Source organism: Furipterus horrens, unplaced genomic scaffold (assembly GCF_987537825.1).
Source record: "Furipterus horrens unplaced genomic scaffold, mFurHor1.1.pri manual_scaffold_5, whole genome shotgun sequence".
Taxonomy (NCBI): domain Eukaryota; kingdom Metazoa; phylum Chordata; class Mammalia; order Chiroptera; family Furipteridae; genus Furipterus; species Furipterus horrens.
In genome coordinates this window covers 74,858,988-74,885,626 of record NW_028327175.1, presented here as the reverse complement: position 1 = coordinate 74,885,626, position 26,639 = coordinate 74,858,988, and the positions used below count along the sequence as shown (strand labels likewise).

Sequence of the window (26,639 nt, the reverse complement as noted above, 5' to 3'; positions counted from 1 at the left end):
AGAAATAATGATTTGCATATTTCAAGTATCAGTACTTTAGGTCCACTTAATAGCTATATAAACTTTAAATTTCTATCCCATAAAACAATCATATATAGCCCTTTAATCTTCTATAGCTTTCAGTTTACAGGCATTTTCACAGCTAGTGCTATAAAATGATGAGATAATCAGCTCCACAGCCAGAGTTGGGGGTTTGGGAGAACGACTAACTGTCTGTGAAACAGTCCAGAGAATCTACTCCATTTAACTCGACTTGTGTCATGAAAATGTTATATAGTGAGAGAAGCAACTTTATTTTAAGTCATATATTCTCACTCAAGACACAATCTTCATTTTTATGTGCCTCTGTATGGCTTTGGTCTCTCAAATTAGACCTGGCTAAGCAAGTAGACAATGCAAATATTTGGTTGGCTTGTGAAATGGGAAATCAGTATCTCTGAAAACCCAGCTGTATATCTTGTTAAGTTAACATGGGTAAAAAAGTATCTTCATTGCATTGAGTTTTATTTCATAATGAGATATGCAGGGATTGAAATTCATACTTCCACATGCACATAAGTAAAAAAAACTCCTGTCACTTGAAGTACTACAGGGAAGGCATTGGTAAAGAGAAAATGTCAAAGTTGTTCCCTAGGTTTATGGTTTGATCAGCTGAGTAATTTGGTGGTACCAATTGCTGAGAAAAGAAGAACACATTTTGGAAGTAAAGGTGACAGGCTCAGTTTTAGGTGAAAAGTTGGAAAACATTACTTTTGGGAAGTATATAAATCTGAACTAGAAATATAAATTTGCAAGTCACTGGTGCATAAATAGTAAATGAAGCCATGAGAATACATCAACTTAGCTAAAGAGCTCTTTAAATTCTTACAGACAACAGTTGTTAGTCACTGATGGAAGAAAAAACATTGATAAGACTTTTTTTTTAACTAGAGAAAAAAAATGTGACAGGCTGGTCCAGACAAAAGATGAATTTTTATAGGGTTTTCTGCAGTTAAAATGGAAAAGGGGGGGGTGAAAAAATACTAACAAAGAATGAGCCAATCTCATAATTCTTAAAATTGTGTGAGAAGGTAAATGCCTTAGCCACAGAATTAGTGATTAGCAACTGTCAAATCTTCTGAGAGGAATTTTTAAGCTCAGCCTCTAAGTAAAGACTGAGTAATTAAATCCAAGTATAATTATGGACATTATGTTCTACACTATCAAGCGAAAGTACAACAATTATCTTTTAAATTTCCTCAGCTCGATCTGAATTATACACTAGCATTCTTGGGAATAACAGTTAGTTCATACTAAAAGTTACCCCTACATATATAAAATCAAATCAGCAAATATTAGCCTACCAGGATTTATGACTTCCCTATTTCCTAAGCATTCTTCATAGTAGATAGCACCCAAAGGAAAGGACTCTTGCTACCCCAACCCAATTCCTGAAACACTAGAAGCACTTAGAAGCTGACCAGCTCCAATGTCCCACTTTGGTCCAGACCCCACAGGTTTTGCCTTAAAAACACAACCTTACTCATACCGATTCCTTTCCTCACAAATCTCTAAAGCACATGAAAGTAATGTGTCCTGTGAAAGATTTTAGAGGTAAAAATGAGCTAGAACAATCTCTTACACAGCTACCTGGCTCCACATAGACAAGTTAAAATGTGCTGCCTTTGAAAAGAGTAAAATAGTTTTTAGAATTTCCAATGTCTTATAATATATTGTAAACTTAATACCCAAAATTAAAGTTCTGATTTACTCACGATTTCTGGACATTTTCTTTGAATTTACCTCTTAAAATATTTTATAAACTGAACCTGATAAATTAAAGCCTCAGGTCTTTCAAAAAAAAAAAAAAGAAAAGAAAACCAACTAGGGGGTAAAAAAAGCTAGCCCATTTGTAACCTTAAAAACATTGAATAAAAAGGCAACCAATCTGAATAAAACCAAGGAAATTGCTTCAGCCATATATATATATATATATATATATATATATATATATATATATATGTAGTAATCACAAAGCCATTTAGTTTCCATACTTCTATAAATAATCTAAGAACTTTAATTATGGTGCAGAATGTTAAGTCACGAAGCATTCTTTAAAAACAAAAAAGTGTGTATATATATGCACCTACCTTAGGAATAGGATTCAGCAGAACTACACCTGATTTCTTAGTAATGACCTGTTTTGTTGTATAGTGATGATCTATAAGTTGAGGAATGTTTGAAAAACCAGTGCCTTCAAATCGATACATATTCTGGAGAAAGAACAATAAAGTAGAATAAATATAAAGTCATTGCTTCAGCATGACCACATTCATCAATAAATTAAGTTCCATTTAAGAAAAACTATTGCTGCACAACAATGTGAATACACTTAACACTACCGATGTATACACATAGAAATAGTTAAAAGTAAACTATGTGAGATAATGAGTATGTTAATTATCTTGATCTTGGTATTCATTCTACAATGTATATCAAATAATTACATTGTATACTTTAAATACATACAATTTTATCCGTCGATTATTCCTCAATAAAGTTAAAAATACGTAAGTATACTGTTTCTCCCTTTGCCTGCCTTCAGCCAGGGGATCATATTATGTCCTTCCATTACTGTACTCAACATTCTTACCTCCCTTAGACTAAAAGCCGAAGTCTTTACCATGGTCAATAAAACTCTATATAATCTGTGCTCTACCATCTCTCTTACCTTATCTCTTACCACTACCCTATTCCACTGCGGCCATACTCATTTCTTTCTTGTTTTATAAATGCAGTATAAATATTTCTTCCTGAAAACGCTTATATTTGCTGCTTGAAAGAGTTCATCAGATGGCCATATGGACAATGGCTCCCTTACTTAATGCCACTTTCATCAAATGTTCCCTTTCCAGTGCAGTCTACTCTGACCTCCCTACACAATATTCAATATCTATTTTCTCATCCCAACTGTAGTTCTTACCTCCTTTTTCTTACTGAATTTTCCTCTTTAGAAGTTATCACTATCTAACATCATATTTATTTTACTTACTCTGCTTATTGTCTATCTCCTTCTCTAAAATGACAGCATATGGGGTGATAAACTGTTACATTTATTTTGTTCATCACAGTATCCCCATGGTCTAGAACAGTGCCTGGGATATATTGATTGGATAAACATGTGTGACCAAATAAAAAGCAATGCATATAAAATAACTGTAAAGTTAAAGCAACAAGACAACTTAACCTAGAAATGAATACTAGGAAGTTCACAATCTCATATCAACTAAAGACACTAAAGTACAATGTTTAATAAAAGGTAAGTAATGGGATAAAAGTTCACACAGAATGAAATTTCAAATCAGACACCAGTGTCATAATGTCTTATATAAACTTCTAATATACTTCTTATAACTAGAGAAAGAGTAAATAACATAATGGCAATTTTCAATTTCCTTTTCTTAACTTAAGAATGTATCTAGAGGACTTTCAGCCAAGATGGAGGCCTAGATAGACACGCTGAGCCTTCCTCCACAACTAAGAAGAAATACAACTATCTTAAAACTAGAGACAACCAGAAGTTCCAGAAAATCAAGCTGCATGAAAGTCCAACAGACAAAGATATAAAGAAGAAATACTCATCCAAACAGGTAGGAGGGGCGGAGCTGGGTGGAGAGGACCGGCCAGTGGAAGGCAGTCACATGTCTTAAAAAGTAAGGAGGGACACCTGGTATCGCTTCCAGCACCAGACAAGACCACACGCTACAGTTACAGCACCAAGGAAAATAAAGCCTCATTGCTTCTGACTCTGAAAACCAGTGGGGGTTGGAGCACAGGAAGAAACTGCCAGTATCTCAGCAGAGTCCGCTTGTTTAAAGGGCTCCCATGGTCCTAGAATGTCCGCAGACCCACCCACTCTGGGAACGAAGGCCAGGGCAACAGCTAGAGAGGTGCCAGTCTCATACAGAAGTGGGAGAAGTGCCTGGAAAAGGAGTGAGTGATGAGCAAGGGGCATTGTTCCCTCTCAGACCCCTTCCCTACATACATCACCACAATGTGGTGAAATGGGTCACTGGTACTGACAAATACCTAAGGCTCCACTCCTTACAGTGGATTGAGCGTCGGCCTGCGAGCTAAGTGTCGCTGGTTCGATCTTCTAGTCAGGGTACATCAGAGAAGGAAAACTCTGACTCCAAAAAACCTCCGCTGCCTTGCGGCATACCTCTTCAGGGGAAAGGCTAAGGGAGTAAACCCCGACAGAAAATCCGGAGCCGGAGTCCCTAAGGCGGTTTGACGTTGTAGTCAACACCGGCAACTCCTGCGGCGCACCTGAACCCAAGCTGTATCGACTCCGTCTTTCCCTTGGACCCTTCAGCTGCGAAGAGAGGGGGGGTCTGCTGCATGGGCAACAGCAGACCCTCCATATTACCCTGCCCAGGCTCTGTAGCTTCAGCGTCATCACAAGATGTCGATTCAACACGGGAGGAGACAGATACCATGTCACTCCCGAGTCGGACTGCACAGCCATTCTCGGCGGTGCAGATAGACTCTTAAGAAGCTACACCATCGTCTCTCAAGACGGACGGCTGCCGACGACGACTCCTTACAACATAACAGGAGTGACAGCTCTACCTAAGACACAGAGGCAACCAAACACAGGAGCCTGTCAAGATGAGGAGACAGAGAAGTATGACCCAAAAAAGGGAACGAATCAAGGTTCCAGTGGGAGAACTAAGTGATGAGGAGATAGTCAACCTAGCAAATGTAGAGTTCAAAACACTGGTGTCAAAGATGCTTACAGACTTGACAGATATGCTTAAGTACAGCAAATGCATAAGGGCAGAAGTGAAGGCTATGCTAAATGAAACAAAGGATAATCCACACAAACCAATGGTGAAGGGAAGAAAACCAGGGTCTAAATCAATAATTTGGACATAAGGAAGAAAAAAGGTCAACCAGTGCAGAATGAGGAAACAAGAATTGAAAAAATTGAGGAGAGGCTTAGGAACCTCTGGGACAACTTTAAACGTGCCACCATTAGCATCATAGCGGTGCTAGAAGAAGAGGAAAAACAATAAATCAAAAGCTTATGTGAACAAATAATGAAGGAAAACTTCCCAATTTAGTGAAGGAAATAAACATGCAAGTCCAGGAAGCATAGAGAGTCCCAAACAAGTTGGACCCAAAGAGGACCACACCAAGACACATCATTATTAAACTGCCAAAGGTTAAGATAAGACAGAATCGTAAAGGCCGCAAGAGAAAAGCAGAGAGTTACCTACAAAGGGGTTCCTCTAAGACTATCAACTGATTTTTCACAAGGAACTTTGCAGGCAAAAGGGACAAGCAAGAAGTATTCAATGTGATGAAAAGCAAGGACCTACAACCAAGATTACTCTATCCAGCAAAGCTATCATTTAGAATGGAAGGGCAGATGAAGTGCTTCCCAGACAAGGTAAAGCTAAAGGAGTTCATCATCACCAGGCCTTTATTATATGAAATGTTAAAGGGACTTATTTAAGAAAAAGATCAAAACTATGAACACTAAAATGAAAACCAACTCGCAATGATCAACAACTGAATCTAAAAAATAAAAAAATCAAGTAAGCAAACCAGAATAGGAATAGAATCATATGTATGGGGATCATTTGGAGGGTTATCAACTGGGAGAAGGAGAAATGGGGAAATGGTGCAGGGATTAAGGAGCATAATTGTTTGGTACAAAATAGGGTGAAGCCAAAGAACTTACATGTATGACCCTTGGACATAAACTAAGAGAGGTGGGACTTCTGCAGTAGAGGGGGTTACTGGGCAGAGGGGAGCAAAAGGAAAAGAAACTGGGACAACTGTAACAACATAATCAATAAAATATACCAAAAAAATTAAATTAAATTAAATTAAAATTAAAATTAAAAATGAAATAGTATCTAGTTTTTTACTTAAAGGCAGTTTTCTGTCATTGACATAATTATTTTGATGGACCAATACAATGAGTTATACAAGCAGCAGTACTTTCTTCATGGGTTGAAATAAGAAACTAATCCTTAGCAATTACTTTTTAAACCAGTCAGTGAAGTTCTGAGTCTGAACATGGTGCAAACCATAAAACTCATTTTCTTAAAAATAAAAATAATGAATTTAAAAATGATGTTAAGTCTGTGTGCTTATGAAGCAACTAAAAGGTCAATAATAGTATAGTCATTGAAACTGTTCTGGACCCATTTCTTAATACACTCAAAATTCTGAATATATTTGACCTTGTCCAGATCTGTATTAATTTCTTATAGCTCAGATGACCTGAGGTTGGGTACACATATAGATGGATTTATTTTTTACATTTTCCCACATGCTTTAACAATAACATGATTGAGAGAATTCGAACTTAATAAGAGACTTCTCTTTGAATAAGATTGTTACTAATAGCCTCTTATCTGAATTCCAAAAAAAGCTATAAAAAAATAGTAGTATAGAGTAAATGTCTATAAAAATCATTTTGCTGTCAGCTGTATATCTCAAATGTCACCTAATATGTCATTTAAAAACTGAGAAGTGTAAATAAAATCATATGACTCAATTTTTATAAAATAAAAATTACAGATATATAATTATATTTTTTCATTTTTCTAAGACTATACACAAGACCCATAAGGGGGTGTTATTGTGAAGCACATATCCCATGATACATATTTCTGAATTTCTATCAAGAGTATGTATTACTTCTGTTTTTTAAAATTTACTACAGCTAGAATTGTTTCTGAGTTATCACTGAAACTTAAGAATAGATCACACATATAGATGAAAAATACAAAAAAACAGATTTTGCTGCTATACATATTTCAAAAAAAGTGTTACTATCAAGGAAGTCAAACAGAACAGAGAAAAGCACACAAAAATGAGAAAGAGGTTCAATGTATGTTAAAGTTGCCTGAGTAGATCTCTTGAAACAAAATCAAGGATAAGCAGGCTTTAAAAAAAGAGAAAGAGAAAACAAAAATGAAAGAACAAAAAACAATTTCTGAAAAAAGGCTGAGATGAAAAAGTTGAATAAAAACAAAGGCTTGAATAAAAACAAAAGACTAAAAAACTCCCCCTTTTTGGTAAAATACCTAAAAATATAAAACATAAATTTTAGCTTTCTCAAATAAAAATGGCATACTGAATAGTAATGATAATTAATAAACCAGTACACAGGAAAAATTTGGAGGAGCTTGTGCAATAATATTTAATAAGATTTGGTATGACTTTTCCTAGTTAATTTTTATTCATTATTCAAATGGAGCTGCAAACTTAACTACCTTAACTTTCCCAGTTAAAAGCTTTCATAGCACTGTGTATCTTTACAACACTTACTATAGTTTATAATTATATTTAATGTGTGTTTATGAATGACTGTAAGCCTCCCCCCTAGACTGTAAGCTCCACCATTATATTCCTGGGCCTTAAGAATACTCATTCAATCAGTGTTTCCTGGAAATTAACATTAATAAGGTTTTGAAATGGATTTGTTTTATTGTTAAGAAGGTAAGTCTGTGTGTCAGTGAAAAAGAAAATGGTATCTTAATAACTGTCATTTTGACTTCAAGGTACTTATTGTCTTTCTTTGAGTCCTTAAATGGCTGGAGAAGAATGGTTAAGTAATCCTAAGTGTACAATAATAAGGCCACACACTTGTAATTAACTGTCATCCAAACAAGTTTTGATTTCTACTTGCTTTCAATTAGTTTTCCAAAAGTCTCACGGCATAAATTTAAAGATAGTTCACAGAGCCTAGAGATTGTGGCAACAAAACAACATATGTAAACCTAATGCGTACACTCAAAGACTAGATCCATCAGATCAAAATGGAATTTACCATATGATAGAAATCCAATAAATATCTATTGAATAATGATTTAATGCATTGAGCTAGTCCCAAATTTCACATAGTAATTACAGCCTCCACTTTTGTGTTATGTTTTTTATTGATCCATAGTCCTGGGCCTTACATAGTACTTGCTCAAATAATATTCCCTGAATAATGGAAAAAGAAATAAAAGATGATATATCAATGGGTAGAGGATTTTTCTCATTTTATTTAAAAACATTTATTGTGTTATTTTAAATTCATCACCATATGTTATTTCAACTATCTTAGCTCAATCAGTCCTAAATCTGTATCTTTAATATTTCTTTGTTTATGAATTCTACTAATGTATCATCTACTATGTTTTAAGGTCACTGAAAAGCAGGCCACACATTTTTTGGTTTCATCTCTTTACAATGCATAACATGGTACTAAATGAGTGTTTATCTAAACAAATAGATAAATTAGAGATGAACAAATTATAGAGAAATATGAATTGGGACTTCACTAAAATAGCATAACAATTTTTTCTCTGAGTACTTCTCTTTTATCACATACATTTTCTGTTTTATCATACATGAAAGTAAAGATTTAATAAATATACATTTACTTATCAAATAGAACAAAGCTATTTAAATCTCTAAGAAAATCTATTAACATTTATGATCCAAAATAAACTCTAAATATTGTTTTATACCAAGCACCATAAACAGGCTAGTAACTATGGAATAGATCAGTAAGTAACACTAGAAATATACTTAGATTCAGATATTGTTAGATATGTTTAATATATCTTACTTTCTGAAATTAATATGCTTAGTGTCCAATAAAAAGGTATAGTTCTTCTTGCTTGAACTAGCTAAAACAACAGATAGATATCCTCTGCTAAAGTATTAAAAATGTAAAAATTGAAAGTGTGTCCATCTTGATCAGTTATAATGCCAGAGTTTCACACCATGATAAGAAATAACTGTGATGTGCACACAAAAATAAAGCTTCAAAATAATTGCCATCCTAGACTTTAGTTGATACAAGCACTATTGCTAAAAATAGCATTATTCGTGATCAATGAATACTTCAAACCTAAATACAGGCATACCTCAAAAATATTGTAGGTTTGGTTCCAAATCACCACAATAAAGTGAGTACATATATAAATTCTAAAACACTTTCATTACTATTTAAATTTCACAAATAAATTTCATAGAAAAGTTTTAATTAACTTTCCCAATTATATTAATATCTGTTACAAAGTAATATTTGTATTTTTTCTCAAGTAGAGTCATCAAACAATAAAAATACCTAATATTTGCATAGATTCCACACCTACAAAGTATATATTCACTAATTTGATTCTCACAATCACAATAGAAGCTATTCACCCTATTATTTCCTAAAGCATAGAGCTTGGAAAGTGAAAATCTGGGACTGGAACCTAAGTCTTCTAAGTCCAGCGCTTTTTTCATTGACTGCTTGATATTTTTACATTCTCTAAAATCCCACATTTCTTTATGTCTTCCTTTCTTAGGACACCTATCTTTTCATTTCTGTACTAATTTTATAATCCACTACTATATTATACACTCCTTGATTTGAGTATAATAGGAAATCATTAAATATCTGGTAATGTATTCCCCCATTTATTGACCTGCTTGCAGGCAACAGGAATATGAGAAAGGAAATGGATAATTTTAGCTCATGAAAGATTCACTTACACATATGAAAAAGAATTAAACATACCCAGTCTATATCAACTTCAAACTCCTATTTTCAACTGTTGAAGAGCTCAACATTGTTTAGTGAGAGCAAATAAAGTAAAATTAAGAAGTGAAAAACTAGAGGCAGTTACAGAAATATAAGCACACTAATCTTAATAGATATCTTTGCACAATTTCAATGACAAAAGAAAGACAAATAAAATATTGAAATGTGAACTTGTAACAATGTCTTATTTTTAGAATATATTATGCTGTTCACTCTAGGCACTTAAAACAAAATGGCAATCTTAAAGACAAGTTATAATTTGCAAATGTACCCTTTTTTGTTTCTAAGAATACTAATTTAAATTCCCATAGTTACATCGAAATGAGAAGTGGTAATAAGAAAGTATTTCAGTCTTACTTAATGTAAAACTTATATAAAAATTCGTAAGTTTCCAAGCTTAAAATATAAGAAGGAAACTTACATATAGTTAGTTTATCCTTTACATTTGATCTTTACTGTACAATTCTCATAGCATTTTATAAATATTGCCAGCAGGTTTAAGCTTGTAATAGGAAAGCTTATTTATATCTATAACAAAGTCACATAAAATTATAAAAGAGTTTGACAAAGAAATGAAAAATAACCTTTAACCAGACTCATCTAGAAAAAGGGAGAATCCAAATAAATAAACTCGGAAATGAAAGAGAAGTAACAACAGATACCACAAAAATACAAAGGATTTTAAGAAAATGCTATGAAAGTTATATGCCAAGAAACTGGACAACCTGGGAAAAATGCACAAATTTCTGGAAACACACATTCTCCCAAAACTGAATCAGGAAGAAACAGAAAAAACGAATACACCAATTACAACTAATGAAATTGAAGCAGTAATCAAAACACTCCTGGCACAGAAAAGCCCTGCAACAGATGGCTTCACAGGCTAATTTTACCAATCACTCAAAGAAATAATGCCTACCGTTCTCAAACTATTCCAAAAAATTCAAGGACTCCTTTTTTAAGGCCGGTATTTCCCTAATTCCAAAACCAGGTAAAGATACACAAAGAAAGAAAATTTCAGGCCAATATTTTTGAGGAACATAGATGTTAAGATTCTCAACAAAATATTAGCAAACCGGATTCAGAAATACTTCAAAAAGATCATACACCATAATCAAGTGGGGTTCATCCCAGGGATGCAAGGATTGTCCAATATCCACAAATCAATAAATCGTGATACATCACATAAACAAAATGAAAGACAAAAATCACATAATCATATCAATAGTTGCAGAAAAACATTTTCTAAAATCCAGCACCCATTTATGATAAAAACACTCAGCGAACTGAATAGAGGGAACATATATCAACATAATAAAGGCCATATACAAAAAACTTACTGTCAACATCATACTCAATGGGCAAAAACTAAAAGCATTTCCCTTAAGATTAGGAGCAAGACATGGGTGTCCGCTATCACCACTCTTATTCAACATGGTACTGGAAGGCCTAACTGCAGTGATTAGACAAGATGAAGAAATAAAATGCATCCAAATTGGAAAAGAGGAAGTAAAGCTGTCATTACTCACAGATGACATGATATTATACATATAAAACCCTAGAGGCTCCACCAAAGAACTACTAGACCTAATAAATGAATTCAGCCAAGCAGCAGGATACAAAGTCAATACACAGAAACTGATGGCATTTTTATATGCTAATAATAAACTATCAGAAAGAGAAACTAAGAAAACAATCCCATTTACTTACTAGTGCAACACATACACACAAAATAAAGTACCTAAGAATAAATTTAACCAAGAAGGTAAAAAACCTGTACTTGGAAAACTATAGGACACTGAAGAAAGAAACTGAGGAAGATACAAATTAAGTGGAAGCAAATACCATGTTCATGGATTGGAATAATTAAATCATTAAAATGTCCATACTACCCAAAGCAATCTATAGATTCAACACAATCTCTATTAAAATACCAATGGCATATTTCACAGATCTAGAACCAATATTCCAAATATTTATATGGAACAAAAAAATGATCCCGAATAGTCTCGGCAATCTTGAGAAAAAAGAACAAAGTTGGAGGGATCACAATACCTATTATCAAACTATACTACAAGGCCACCATAATTGAAACAGTCTGATACTAGAATAAGAACAGATACATAGATCAATGGAACAGAATAGATAGCCCTAAAATAAACACATGTCTTTAAGGTCAATTAATATTTGACTAAGGGGGCTAAATCATACAATGGAGTTAAGGCAGTCTCTTCAATAAATGGTGTTGGGAGAACTGGACTGGTACATGCAAAAGAAATAAAACTAGATGGCCATCTTACACCATACACCAGAATAAACTCAAGATGGATAAAAGTTTTAAATATAAGTTGTGATACCATAAAAATCCTAAAGAAAAACATGGAGAGTAAGATTCTAGATATCTCACATAGCAATATCTTCGCTTATATATCTCCAAGCGCAAGGGAAATAAAGAAAAAATAAACGAATGGGACTACATCAAATTAAAAGGATTTTATATAGTCCCTCTCTATATCGCAGTTTACTTATCGCAGCCTCACTGTATCGCTGGATTTTTTAAAATATTATATTTAATTATTTACCACAGATTTTTTGCTATATCGCGGGATTTTGCAGTACTGTATATGTATGTTGTTAAAGTTACGTAGGTTTAAGAGTGTAGAAGAAATGTAAGGTTCCTACTTCGTGGGGGGGGTCTAGAATGTAATACCCGTGATAAGTGAGGAAATACTGTATTTGTCAATGATACATCGAACATGTATTCTCCAAAATGTATAAAGAACTCACATGATTCAACACCAGGATGACAAATAATCCAATTAAAAAATGGGCAGAGAATCTGAACAGACACTTCTCCAAGGAGGATGTACAGATGGCCCACAGACATATGAAAAAATGCTCAATATCACTAGCCATCAGAGAGATGCAAATTAAAAACACAAAGAGATATCACCTCACACCTGTCAGAATAGCTATCATTAATAAATCAGCAAACAAGTGATAGTGAGGATGTGGAGAAAGGGGAACCCCAGTGCACTTTTGGTGGGAATGTAGCCTAGTTCAGCCACTGTGGAAAATGTGTGATAAAACTAAAAATGGAACTTCCTGTTTGCCCGGAGATTCCACAGCTGAGAATATAACCAAAGAATCCCAAAACACCAATTCAAAAGAATTTATGCACCCCTATGTTCATAGTAGCTCCATTTACAATAGCCAAGATTTGGAAAAAGCCTAAGGATCCATCAGTAAATGAATGGATAAAAACAAAACAAAACAAAACAAAAACCTGTGGTACATCTACACAATGGACTACTACTCAGCAAAAAGAAATAAGTAATTCCTACCTTTTGGGATAGCAGGGCTGGAACTGGAGACTATTATACTAAATGAAATAAGCCAGTTGGAGAAAGACAAATACCATTTGATCTCACTTATAAGAGGAATCTAATGAACAAAATAAACTAAAGAGCCAAACAGAAACAGAGGCACAGACACATGGAAAAGGGGTGGGGGTAGGTGGGGACTTATTGAAAGGAGATAAAGGGAATAGTGAAAGAACATATATGAAGGACCCATGGACATCGACAATGGCGAGGGGACTGATTTGATGTGGGGGGCAGTCTGGGTGGAGAGGGACAAAGGGGGAAAATGTGGGATAACTGTAATAGCATAAAAAATAAAATATTAACAAAAATAAATAAGGAATGACACACTATTAGAAACAGAAAAATGTATGAAAGTAAGCAAATATGATTATCAAGTTGAAGTATAAATACTACGCAAAATTTACAAAGAAGGTGAAAATTATAATACATACTTTTAATATATTTTAACTCATCTAAATGGCATCTACTGTCATTCAAATGTAATTACTAGATATGAATATACTAAATGCCACTGAACTGTATACTTTTAAATGTTTACTTTCATGATCTGTGAATTTCATCTCAGAATTACAGATAGATACATTGATATATATATTATAATTACCGATCAATGTAATTTAAGAACCCCTCTGAGGTTCACCCAGTGATAATGGTTTAATCTTTTGTAAGATAATTAATATCACTCTAATGTCTGGACAAAAACTGAAATCCTGTAGACTGGCAGCTTGCAAACATATGACATTTGAAACACTGGAGTGAAAAATGACAGAGGCATCATTTCCTTCATATGCCAAAAACACTAAAATTTTTAGTGGCAAAGTTAAACAAAATTTTAAGATTACTCTTCATCTGTTTAAAGCTTAATAAGAAATGTAAGAAACATAAAACAGTTTATCAATGCTTAAATAAATTTCAATAAACATTATTATTAGAACAAGAAATGTTAGTAATTATTTTAAAATTTTTCACCAATTTTTACTTATGATTTACTAATGCCAACAAGCAATAGCTTACACATAAAGGGGAAACATACTTAGTCCTAAATGAATCATAAAACCAGTTCAACTATCATTATCCCACTCATTAACACTATTTAATAAATATTTCTTTAAAATGTCTCATAATACCACTTTTGAGTGCAATATCAAGGGTCTGTTTCAAGAGCATAAAATTCATAGTTAATTTCTCCATTATTTCTACTTTTTATTTAAAATATAATGTTCAAATTTAATTCAAGTAATTCAAATATTTATACACAACAACTATTTCTAATTTACAGTATTTTGAAGTACATATTTTCCTTATAAGATTAACATTTTAGTGAGTTTTGGAGCATTTTTTTAATGAATTCAGCAAAAACAAATTAAGTGGTAAACTCTAAGTGTTACAGGCACTTATCAAAAACTACTCATTTTATTACCATTATATCACAATGAACTACATCAGAATATACGTATAAACTAAATTAGAAACGTACATCAACATATTGTATGATAAAGTGTCTCCTTTGTCCATCAGAATATACAGAAAGGACATATTCACCAGGTTTCCCATGGCTCTCGCGCACCAAGAAGTCCCCTTGTTGTTTTAACAGATCCTGCGCTTCTATTCTGGGAATCGCACCATGGTACCATTCTTGTTCCGCCAGGGGCTTCTCACTTATGGGGATCGTATCACAGAACTTGAGAAAATATTGTGGGAAGAAAACTAGGTTAGAACAAATGGCAATTTTTTTCTAGTAAAATTCATAGCAATTACAAATACTTCTTAAATATGTCCCTCCCTTTAAGTGACCAATTAAAATTTATATGATGAATCTGAAACTTTTGTAATTTTTAAATAAAGATCTCATGGAGTACTGGTATTAAAATTTAGCACAAATAAGTAGCCTTCAGTATTTTGTTTATTTTTTTCTATCATACATAGATAGGTGCACACAATATCAGCAGCGTTAATATGAGTTTAGAGTCTTCAGTATATCATAAAACAAATCCCTGTATTTAAAATGTATCAACCAGAGAATTACAAAAAAAAGAGGGGTATTGTGAGAGAAATTTATCACAAAACTACTTCAATTTTATTTAAATTAAAAGTTATTTCATTTTATGGAATTAACTCTCGATTACACAGGCTGTGGACTGTCATACGTCATATGTCCCAGGAGCACTACCTAAGGCTTCACGTGAGGCCAGCTTGCTGCTGTGCCTTCCCATCCTTACCCTCATTCCCCTCACTTCCTCAGCCATTACCTCTGCTGCCATGAATAGATGGCCCTGATACTGAACAGCAATGGTAGATAAAAACTTAGGAGAAATAGCACCATTGAGAACCACCAACATGTAATTAACAAACGTGGCAAAAAACAAGGAAAGAATATAAACCATGAGCATGGCATGAAAAGCAAATTATCTGTTATTTTAGGTCAAATGTTAAGACCAAATAGCAGAGATTAGATGTTTCTAATTCATAATAAATAACATCACACATTTTATGACTACAAGTGAAAAGTGGTTTGTTAGTTTGTTTTTAATCATTCACAGGAACTAAACTGCCCAATATGGTAAGAGTACTTTATAGGTAAGGTACAATAATGTGCACTAACTCTTAAGGTTCTCAAAATGCAATATGCACAATGCCTTACTTAATTTATAAATTGGGAAAATCAGAATTAATAATAAGTGAAAGGCAAATATTCACACATGAGGTTTTTCAGGCTAATATATTATGAGCTGCATATAGAGACAAAGAATGGTATCTTTGTGCTAATGAAAATTAGCTTTGAAGATAGCCTACACTGTTTTGTACCTCTGAAGAGGCTAAACCTTACTGTTCAAAGTTTCATGTTATAGTATCTACAACTCATCCTACTGACTTAAAAAAAAAAAAAAAAGGAAATTTGAAAAATCCCAAATAGACTTCTAAGAGTCCACATTTTGGCTGCTACTTCAACCACATATGACATTTTTTATTCCTTAAATACACACATGCTGTGACTGTACATGGAAATTTATAAGCTAAATATGTTTTTTTCTTTAAATACTAATTATGATAAATATAGTATTTCCCAAAACATTTATATCTTGTTCCCAAAAGTGGATTTAAAGCACAAATTATATAAAGAACCAGACACAAAAATAAGAGGTAAATACATACACACATACACACACAAACACACATGAGATCTACACAAAATTAACTTTTGTGTACACTACACTAATAGTTTATAGTTCTTAAAGTAGGCTGTCAAATGGTTAAATATTTCTTTTCCAAGATTTTATCACAGTACATCTCATTATAGTAACTACTAAAATTTTTACTCTAATAGAAATATTTCCAAGTCTCACTGGTGGTAAAAATACTTCATTGATTTTTTTTTCTCAAGAAATTCAGTGTTATTTGCTTACAAGGAACTTGTCACCATTATCTCTGAAAAACATCTACATAATAGAAAAGCATCACAAACAAAATGTCATATGTGCTTCATTTCTTATCCTATTTAACCTATGCTACCAAATTTGGCTTATTTAGAATCAGGAAAATGCAGAATCTGAAGAAATCATTAAGAAGGGCATTTGAAATACAAAAGCTCAGCTAATATTCTGAATAATTAACTGAAGATGTAAGATGAGAAATATGTTAGGAAAAAAATCATCCACAAAAAACATTTTCAGTTTGTTCATTTGTTTTTTAAAAAGGATGAATAGAAAAAAACTCATATTGCTATTTCATAAGGAGTACGCTCCGGCTCTTAGGGTTTATTAGTTTCTTTTGGATAGGAAGGGAAGCTTAGAGGTCTTTTACTCCCCAGCCCCTAGACAATACTGTTAAAAAATAAGCTGAAGTTAGTATGAGTGCATATGGGTACATGTGTATGCACACACAATCACAGGGAAAGGTCCCCTATCTGGATCTATCATGTATTTCAGGGACTCCTCTGGAAGCATTGGAAGGAACATTTTTATTAATGTGATTTTAATGGAATTCCAATACAGTTTTGCAGGCTCCATAATAGAATGTAAGATGTATTAGCAACAAAATCGAACATCCTAAGAGCAGTCATAATGACTTTCTACCTCAAATATCACATCTTTCTAACCCTTAGTAAGAAGATTTTTTTCCGCCATTATCTCAAACATTTGAGTGCAACATGAGCTCTTTTTGACAGGCAAAGATAAAGTGTTAAAAAAAAATCAAAGTGCAAATTCTAGTAAAATTAAGCACCTAATTAAGAAAACACTTTTTTCTTTTATTTTTTTTAAATTTGCTGGGGTGACATTGCTTAATAAGATCATATAGGTATCAATTGTACATGTCTCTAATACTAGATCTGTATATTGCATCGTGTGCCTACCACCTAAAGTCAAATCAAATTTCATCACCACAAATTAGGTCCCCCTCCACCTCCCACCCCCTCCCCTCTCGATTGCTGTGTCCATGAGTGAAATTACATAGTTCTTCGCTCTTTATGACACTTATTTCACTTAGTATAATATTATCAAGATCCATCCATGTTGTCATAAAGGCAGTATTTCATCTTTTCTTAAGGCTGAGTAGTATTCCATTGTGTATATGTACCACATCTTCTTTATTCAATCTTCTATCAAAGGACACTTTTGTTGTCTTGATCACTGTAAATAATGATGCAATGAACATAGGGGTACATATATCTTCGCAAATATGTTTTCAGGTTTTTGGGGTGGATATCCAGGAGAGGGATTGCTAAGTCATATGGTAATTCTATTCCAAATTTTTTGAGGAACCACCAGACCATTTTCCAAAGTGGCTGACCAGTCTACACTTCCACCAGCAGTGAATGAGAATTCCCTTTTCTCCCCTTCTCTAGCACTTATTACTTGAGGTGTTCATAGACATTTTAACAGGTGTGAGGTGGTATTTCATGGTAGTTTTGGTTTGCATTTCCCTACTAGCTAATGAGGTTGAACATCTTTTCATATGTCTGTTCACCATTTGTATGTTTTCTGAAGAGAGGTGTCTGTTCAGGTCCTATGTCCACTTTTCAATTGGATTGTTTGTCTGATGTTAAGTTTTTTATATATTATGAATGTTAAACCTTCGTCAGAGCTATTGTTTGCAAATATCATCTCCCCTTTGATCGGTTGCCTCTTTGTTTCATTGTCGATTTTTTTCTTTTCTTTTTTTTTTTTTTTTCCTGTGCGGAAGCTTTTTAGCTTAACAAGGTACCATTCATTTATTTTTGCCTTACTTCCCTTGCCTTTCGGATCATAAATTCACAAAATGTTCTCTAAGACCAAGGTCCATAGTTTAGTACCTGTTTTCTTCTATATAATTTATTGTTTCAGATCTTATATTTAAGCCTTTGATCCACTTTAAATTAATTCTTGTACAAGCGGACAAACTGTAGTCTAGTTTCATTTTTTTTGCATGTGGCTTTGCAATTTACCCAGCACCATTTAGTGAGGAGGCTTTCTTTTCCCCAGTTTGCGTTTTTGACTCCTTTATTATCTGCCTATATACATATGCTTTTATTTCTGGGCTCTCCACATTATCTGTGTGTCTGTTTTTCTGCCAATACCATGCTGGGGCTTTTTTTGTTTTTGTTTTTTAATTAATTTATTTGTTTGTATATTTGTTTATTTATTTATTCTTAGAGAGAGGGGAAAGAAGAAAGAGAGGGAGAGAAATATTACTGTGTGGTTGCCTCTCACTCGCGCCCCCAACTGGGGACCTCATGTGCAACCTAGTCATATGCCCTGACTGGGAATCGAACCAGTGACACTTGGTTCGCTTTTTTTTTTTTTTTTAAGTATATCTTATTGAGAGAAGGAAAACTCTGACTCCAAAAAACCTCCGCTGCCTTGCGGCATACCTCTTCAGGGGAAAGGCTAAGGGAGTAAACCCCGACAGAAAATCCGGAGCCGGAGTCCCTAAGGCGGTTTGACGTTGTAGTCAACACCGGCAACTCCTGCGGCGCACCTGAACCCAAGCTGTATCGACTCCGTCTTTCCCTTGGACCCTTCAGCTGCGAAGAGAGGGGGGGTCTGCTGCATGGGCAACAGCAGACCCTCCATATTACCCTGCCCAGGCTCTGTAGCTTCAGCGTCATCGCAAGATGTCGATTCAACACGGGAGGAGACAGATACCATGTCACTCCCGAGTCGGACTGCACAGCCATTCTTGGCGGTGCAGATAGACTCTGAAGAAGCTACACCATCGTCTCTCGAGACGGACGGCTGCCGACGATATCTTATTGATTATGTTGTTACAGTAGTTTCAATTTTACCCCCTTTGCTCCCTTCCACCCAGTACCTCCCTTCCCTCCAGCAATCCCACCCCCCTTAGTTCATGTCCATGGGTCCTGCATATAAGTTCTTTGGCTTCACCCTTTCCTCTACTATTCTTAACTTCCTCCTGTCTATTTTGTACCAACCAATTATGCTTCTTAATCCCTGAACCATTTCCCCATTTCTCCCCCTCTCTCCTCCCAGCTGATAACCCTCCAAATGATCCCCATACCTATGATTCTGTTCCTATTTTGGTTTGCTTAGCTGGATTTTGTTTTTAGATTCAGTTATTGATGGTGGTGAGTTTGTTGTCGTTTTAGTGTTCATAATTTTGATCTTCTTTTTCTTAAGTCCCTTTGACATTTCATATATCAATGGCTTGGTGATGATGAACTCCTTTAGTTTCACTTTGTCTGGGAAGCACTTAATCTGCCCTTCGATCCCAAATGTTAGCTTTGCTGGATAGAATAATCTTGGTTGTAGGTTGCTTTTCATCACATTGAATACTGCTTGCCAGTCCCTTTCTGCCTGCAAAGTGTCCTCTGAGAAATCAGCTGATAATCCTATAGGCATCCCGCTGTAGGCAACTCTCTGCGTCTCTCTTGCTGCCCCGAGGACTCTCTCTTTATCTTTCACCTTTGGCATCTCAATCATGATGCATCCTGGTGTGGTCCCCTCTGGGTCCAGCTCACCCAGGACCCTCCGAGCTTTCCGGATCTGTTATGTCCATTTCCTTTACAAAATTTGGGAAGTTTTCCTCATTTTTTTCAATTCTTGCTTCCTCATTCTGCGCTGGTTGACTGTTTTGTTTTTCTCCCTTATGTTCCAAATCATTTGATTTGAACCCCGGTTTCCTTCCCTTCACCATTGGTTTTGTGTGGATTTCCCTTCATTTCAGTTAGCATAGCCTCACTTCTTCTCTTATGTGTATGCCATACTCAAGCATATCTATCAAGCCTGTGAGCATCTTTATCACCAGTGTTTTGAATTCTGCATCTGTTAGGTTGTCTATCTCCTCATCTGTTAGGTTGGCTATATCCTTGTCGCTTAGTTCTTCCACTGGAACCTTGATCTGTTTCCCCTTTTGGGCCATACTTCTCTGTCTCCTCATTCTGACAGGCTCCTGTGTTTGTTTGCCTCTGTGTCCCAGGTAGAGCTGTCGCTCCTGTTACATTGTAAGGGGTGGAGCCTTAGGGATTTGTCAGTACAGGGCAACCTGTTTCACCACATTGTGGCTCGGTATGTCGGGGAGGGGTCCAAGAAGGAACAATGCAACCTGCCCAGCACTTGCCCCTTCTCCAGGCACCTCTCCCACTTCTGTACCAAACTGGTGCCCCTTTAGCTGCTGCCCTCGCCGTCCTTCCCAGAGTGGGTGGGTTTGAGGACACTCTAGGACCGTGAGGGTCCTTTAAACAAGTGGACTGTCCTGAGAGACCGGCAGTTTCTGCTTTCACCACAACCCCCACTGGTCTGCACAGTCAGAAGCAATGAGGTTTCATTTTCCCCGGTGCTGAAAACATGAGCTGTGAGATACGGCGAGGAGCTGGGAAAGCTCCCCAGGTGTCCCTCCTGACTTTTTAAAATGTGTAACTGCACTTTCCTGCCAGCTTGCCGCTGCCGCCGCTATTGCTGCCACCACACTGTGTCCTCTCTGCCCCGGTTTCACCCCTCCTACCTGTCTGGATGAGTATTTCTTCTTTATATCTTTATTTGCTGGACTTCCATGCAGTTTGATTTTCTGGAACTTCTGGTTGTTTCTAGTTTTGAGGTAGTTGTATTCGTGCTTAGTTGTGGAGGGAGACGCAGCATGTCTGTCTAGGCCTCCAACTTGGCCAAAAGTCTCACCATGCTGTTTTGATTATTGTAGCTCTGTAGTATAATCTGAAGTCAAGTAGTATAATACCTCCCACTTCATTATTTTTCTCAGAAAATCTTTGGCTATTTGGAGTTTATGTTGTTGTTGTTATTATTGTTCTATTTCTTTTAAAGAATGACATTGAGGTTTTGATGGAAATGGTATTAACTCTATATTTTGCTTTAGGTAATAAGGCCATTTTAACTGCTGATTTTTCCAATCCATAAACACAGGATCTCTTTGCACTTTGTTGTATTGTTTTCTATCTCTTTTAATAATACTTTTATTTTTCAGTACATGGGTTTTTCACATCCTTTGTTAAGTTTATTCCTAGGTATTTTACTCTTTTGGATGCAATTGCAAAAGAAATTGTTTTTCATTTCTTTTTATGAAGTCTCATTGGTAGTATACAGGAAGGCAGTGGATTTCTGTACATTGATTTTTGTATCCTGAAACTTTACTGTATTTGTTTGTTGGTTTTAAGTTTTTTGATGGAGTCTTTAGGGTTTTCTATTTACTGAATCATATTGTCTGCAAAAAGTGACACTTTTTCTTCTTCCTTTCCAATGTGATGCCTTTTCTTTCTTTCCCTTGCCTCATTGCTCTAGCTAGGACTTCCAGAAATATGTTGAATAAGAGTGGTGAGAGTGGGCATTCTTTTCTTGTTCCGAATTTTAGGGGAAAAGCTTTCAGTTTTTCACATTTGAGTTTTGATATTGGCTGACGGTTTGTCATATATGGTCTTTATTATGTTGAGGTACTTTCCTTCTATTTCTATTTAATTGACGGTTTTAATCATGAATGGATGTTAAGTGCTTTTTCTGCATCTAGTGATAAGGTCATATGATTTTTTATCCTTTCTTTTATTAATGTGGTGTATTTACATTGATTGATTTACATATGTTATACCATCCTTGTGCCCCTGGAATAAACCCCACTTGACCATGATGTATTTTTTTTTTTTTTTGATCTACTGTTGTATTTGACTTGCTAGTTGTTTAGGATTTTTTCATCTGCATTCATCAGAGATATTGGTCTGTAGTTTTCTTTTTTGTGTGTTATCCTTGCCAGGTTTTGGTATCAGGGTTACGTTGGCCTCATAAAATGTGTTAAGAAGTACTGCCTCTTCTTTAATTTTTGAAAGAGTTTGAGTATAGGTTTTAAATCTTCTTTGAATGTTTGGTAGAATTCACTAGTAAAGCTGTCTGGTCCTGGACTTTGGAGGTACAGGGGTTGATGGTTGCTTCAATTTCCTCACTGCTGACCTATTTAGATTTTCCAATTCTTCATAATTTAGTCTAGAAAGGTTATATATTTCTAGGAGCTTATCCATTTCTTCTAGTTTATTGAACTTGGTGGAAGATAGTCTTTAATAGTATTCTAGTATGATCGTTTGTATCACTGAAGTATCTGTGGTAACTTTTCCTCTTTCATTTCTGATTTTGTTTATATGTATCTTTTCTCTCTTTTCCTTAATGAGTCTAACAAGGGGTTTGTCAATTTTATTAATCTCTTCAAAGAACCAGCTCTCTGTTATATTAATTTTTCATGTAGTCTTTTTTGTTGTCTATTTCATTCAATTCTGCTCTAATTTTTATTATTTCCTTTCTTCTTCTGACTTTGGGTTGCTCTTGTTTAAATTTTTTCTAGTTCTTTAAGATGTAATATTAGATTGTTTACTTGGGATTTCTTCTTGTTTCTTGAGATGGGCTTATAATGATATAAACTTTTCTCTTATTAATCTTTTGCTGCATCTGAGAAGTTTTGATATGTCATATTGTTGTCATTCCCATTTGTCTCCATATATCTTTTGATCTCACTTTTTATTTCTTCTTTGACCCAGTCATTTTTTAGTAGTATGTTGTTTAACCTCCACATATTTGTGGGTTTCCTTATTTCCTTTTTGCATTGATTTCTAATTTCAAGGCATTGTGCTCAGAGAATATGCTTGATATAATTTCAATATTGACTTTGTTGAGGCTAGTTTTGTGACCCAGCATCTAGTTTATTCTTGAGAATGTATCATGTACACTGAAGAAGAATGTATAATCTAATGTTCTGGGATGAAAAGCTCTGTATATGTTAATTATGTCCATTAGTTCAAATGTGTCATTGAAGGATGATATTTCTTTATTGACTTTCTGCTTGGATGATCATCTAGAGCTGCCAATGGAGTATTAAGATCCCCAATTACGATTGTATTTTGGTCTGTCTTTCGCTTTAGTTCAGTAAGTAATTGTTTTATATATTTTGGTGCTCCTTGATTGGGTGCACACATATGAAGAAGTGTTATGTCTTCTTGATGTAATGTCCCCTTTACCATTATAAAATGTCAGTCTTTTTTGTTGTTACCTTTATAAAACCATTTTAAAAGAAACTAAAATAACACAGAATGGAAAACATGAGTAAACCTCCTGATAAGCTTGAACAAGCTAAATAAAACTTCAACACAAATATCAAAATTTTTATGAATTATAATAACCATAAAATGACATTTAATGCTGCTTCTATTCTTATATAAATTAGTTGTTAATTTATTAATGTAAGTAATGAATTCCTTAAAATGTAGTTTAATAATATACCAGGGTGACTACAAGTAATTCACAGGATTCTAAACATTTCTCAAAAATTTCACAAAGACCCCTTTAACTTTTAAGTTATATATCACAGGGAAATTTTAGGAATAGATTAAGAATCAGATGCCATACAATCAGAAGTAAGAGAATCACCAAACACTTGCTAAAGGCAGGAAATATTGGTCTTTTAAATAGGAATCTGCCTGATGGTAGTAAAAGCTGTTATCAGAGGAAGTGGAAATGTAACAATGATAGGAAAAGTGTCAATATTTATGCTATTTAGGGTTTGATAGTTGAAAAATACAACATAAAATAAAAACATGAATAATAATGTTCTTTCTGACACTTAAAATTTTCAGTTACATTTTAAATTTATTGAATGAGTTACTTCTTAAAACAATAAAAAAATAATATTCTAGATATTTGATCTTCATGATCAAGTAGTTGCCTCCAGGCTAGATAAGCAGGTTGTAAATTAATTTGAGCTGTGGTTCTGTCTATAACAGGCACTAAGGCCTATCTTAATTCTATAAATTTTAATTTTTTAGCAATAAAGTAGAATTGATCTTTTTTCATGCACTAGTATCTTTATCCAAAACAAAGATATTTTTTCCTGATGTCTACTTTCCACAATGAAACTAGCAACAAAACTCTCATTCATAAATGTCTTAATAAACAATTTTCTGTAATTTTTTAGGAACTTGAATTTTTTAATCTTTAGATAATAATTTAACTGTTGTCTAGCATAATGACTAGGCAGAATTACATGCTGACCAGAAATTCTCAATCTTACACAATTTTTTCTGAAACTTTAGTAACAGCATGAAAGCAGCGTCAGGTCAAGAATTAAAGTTTTATTCAACAACCAAGACATTTTTTTCTGTGAACAACTTGGTCAAGAACCAAACTGTTTGAGATGGGAGATGTTTGAGATCCAAGATTTGACCATAGACAACTGGACCAAACTCAAAATTACCATAGTCCTACAATTTCCGTTTTCCTTGATTGACTTTTTGATTGACTGTCTTTATCTCTCTTAAGAGACACTATCTCTAGCAAAATATGTTTTCTTAAAGGTCTTTCATTTTTGGTCTAACATTTCTGCTTCCTCCAATATCTTCTGATTTACTCCTTTAAAAAATGATGGATCTATATATCTTTAGGTCCTTTATTAATTTTCTTTTCATTAGTAATTGTTTTTTCCTTTATTTTTTTTATCCATTTACCTTTTCCAATTGTGCTTGTGACTCTCATTCATCCTCTTTCATTTGATCATTTCACTGCACTTTTTTCTCCAGTATTATTTTTTCAGTTTCAAATATTTTCTATTTAATGCCACAATATCAATAATGACATATTTGTCAATTAACTGTATTCAATGCTAATTTCATACAGACAGCTCAACTAAAACTAATAGCAGATCATTCTAACATGTTGGTATGACGTATTTCCATAAATTTAAACATGTATAATCGATTTGAAATTGCTTGTATAAAACACAGTAGCAGTCTGACATGATCTGTGTCACTTGTTTTAACCATTTGAGCAAACATATAAAAGAACAGATTTGTTCCCCATACAATAAAATTATAGAAAATAAATCCCAATAAGCCCTTCTTTAAATTTATATGTGATCATGCTAGTGATTCAAAAACTGCGATTCTGAGCATATTATTTAGGCCTCCTTAACATGCCTGAATGTACAGAAGAATTCAGTATGTGTATGCTGTGATATGATGCAAACAATTTAATTTTTATTTCTCTGGTTTCTTGTTTTTCTACATCTTAGTGTCTAGGCAAAAAAAAGGGGGGGGGGCGACATAAATTAACACTTTAAGAATAAAAGATAACCAAGGTTTAAAATATATAATATTCAACCTGAATTAAACAGCATGCCTTGTTAGAGAATGTAAAAAGTTGTTTTGCTAGACTTGAAGGAGAACACTAAAAAACACAAGCAGTTTATTATGTTATGCATAAAAAGAACTACATTGCCCTATGCCAATAGTAGACACCAAGCACTATAATATTAACATTATAACAAATGTATAAGTTAAACATAGCTGAATTATAATTGTCTAATTTTCTATAAAGAAGCAACCAAGCAAATCATATTGAATATATTATTCTATTTAATGGAAGCATAACTTTATTTTCCATTATTTTTACTTTCTAAATTCTACTATAAAATAATCCAAAAATTAAGAAAAATATGTAGAGAATAGAAAATATGGATTTTAAGGAGATGAGAGTTAAATAATAAAATATTCTTCTGATGTCTTAAAAAATAATTGATGCAACAAGTACTCACAAGGGGCTGTAAGGTAAGAACCCTGAGTTGTTTGCTCCACCACATTTTATAGAAATTCTCCAGTAAAAATATGACTCTGGAGGAAGGACTGATTCAACCCTGATTAGAGACAAATGCTGAAGTTCCCATAACTATGAGTTTCAAAGCAATACATGTACCATGACATCTCACAAGCCACTGTTGCCCTTCTAGACACCTGTCTTGAGGGCACAAGTCTTATGCATCCTAGGTACTGTGGAAAACAAATATGTGGAGTATTAGCCCATTTCCGCAATCATAGAATTCTTATTTTTCTGTCACTGGTAAACTTCTGAAGCTCTAAATTCCACCCTCCTGTCTTTACATCTAAGAATAAAGCTAAAGGAAACTTTGAGTTTGTCATGGGTCTTGGTTCTAAAGTATTTTAAAAATTTTACTCAAGTCAAATGTGATCTTTAAGCACACAAAAAAGAAAGTGGGTGGGGGACACCTTTCATAAATGAGATCACCAATAAATAGCTATTAGTTGTTGACATAAAGACCTCTAATCTAAGTGAAATAAAGGTGAGTTAATGACACTTAATTATGCCATTTTTGTTTTAATGTTAAATAATTTTATGAAAAGTAACAGGTATTGGAACGTTTCTTTCCAAAATCCATTTTTGTTTTTCCTTTTTAAAACT

General features: G+C 34.2%; 1 protein-coding gene across 2 annotated transcripts in view; it reads right to left on the bottom strand.

The window, feature by feature from the left end:
* The window catches only part of FER (FER tyrosine kinase), a 451,604-nt gene that overhangs the window by 271,871 nt on the left and 153,094 nt on the right, over positions 1–26,639 (bottom strand). For both annotated transcript variants that reach the window (XM_090276547.1, XM_090276548.1), the window contains exons 11-12: positions 14,450–14,653; positions 2,130–2,252 (exon numbers count right to left, since the gene is read on the bottom strand). In XM_090276547.1, coding sequence (XP_090132673.1) covers positions 2,130–2,252; positions 14,450–14,653 — 327 coding nt within the window. The remainder of the gene's footprint in view (positions 1–2,129; positions 2,253–14,449; positions 14,654–26,639) is intronic.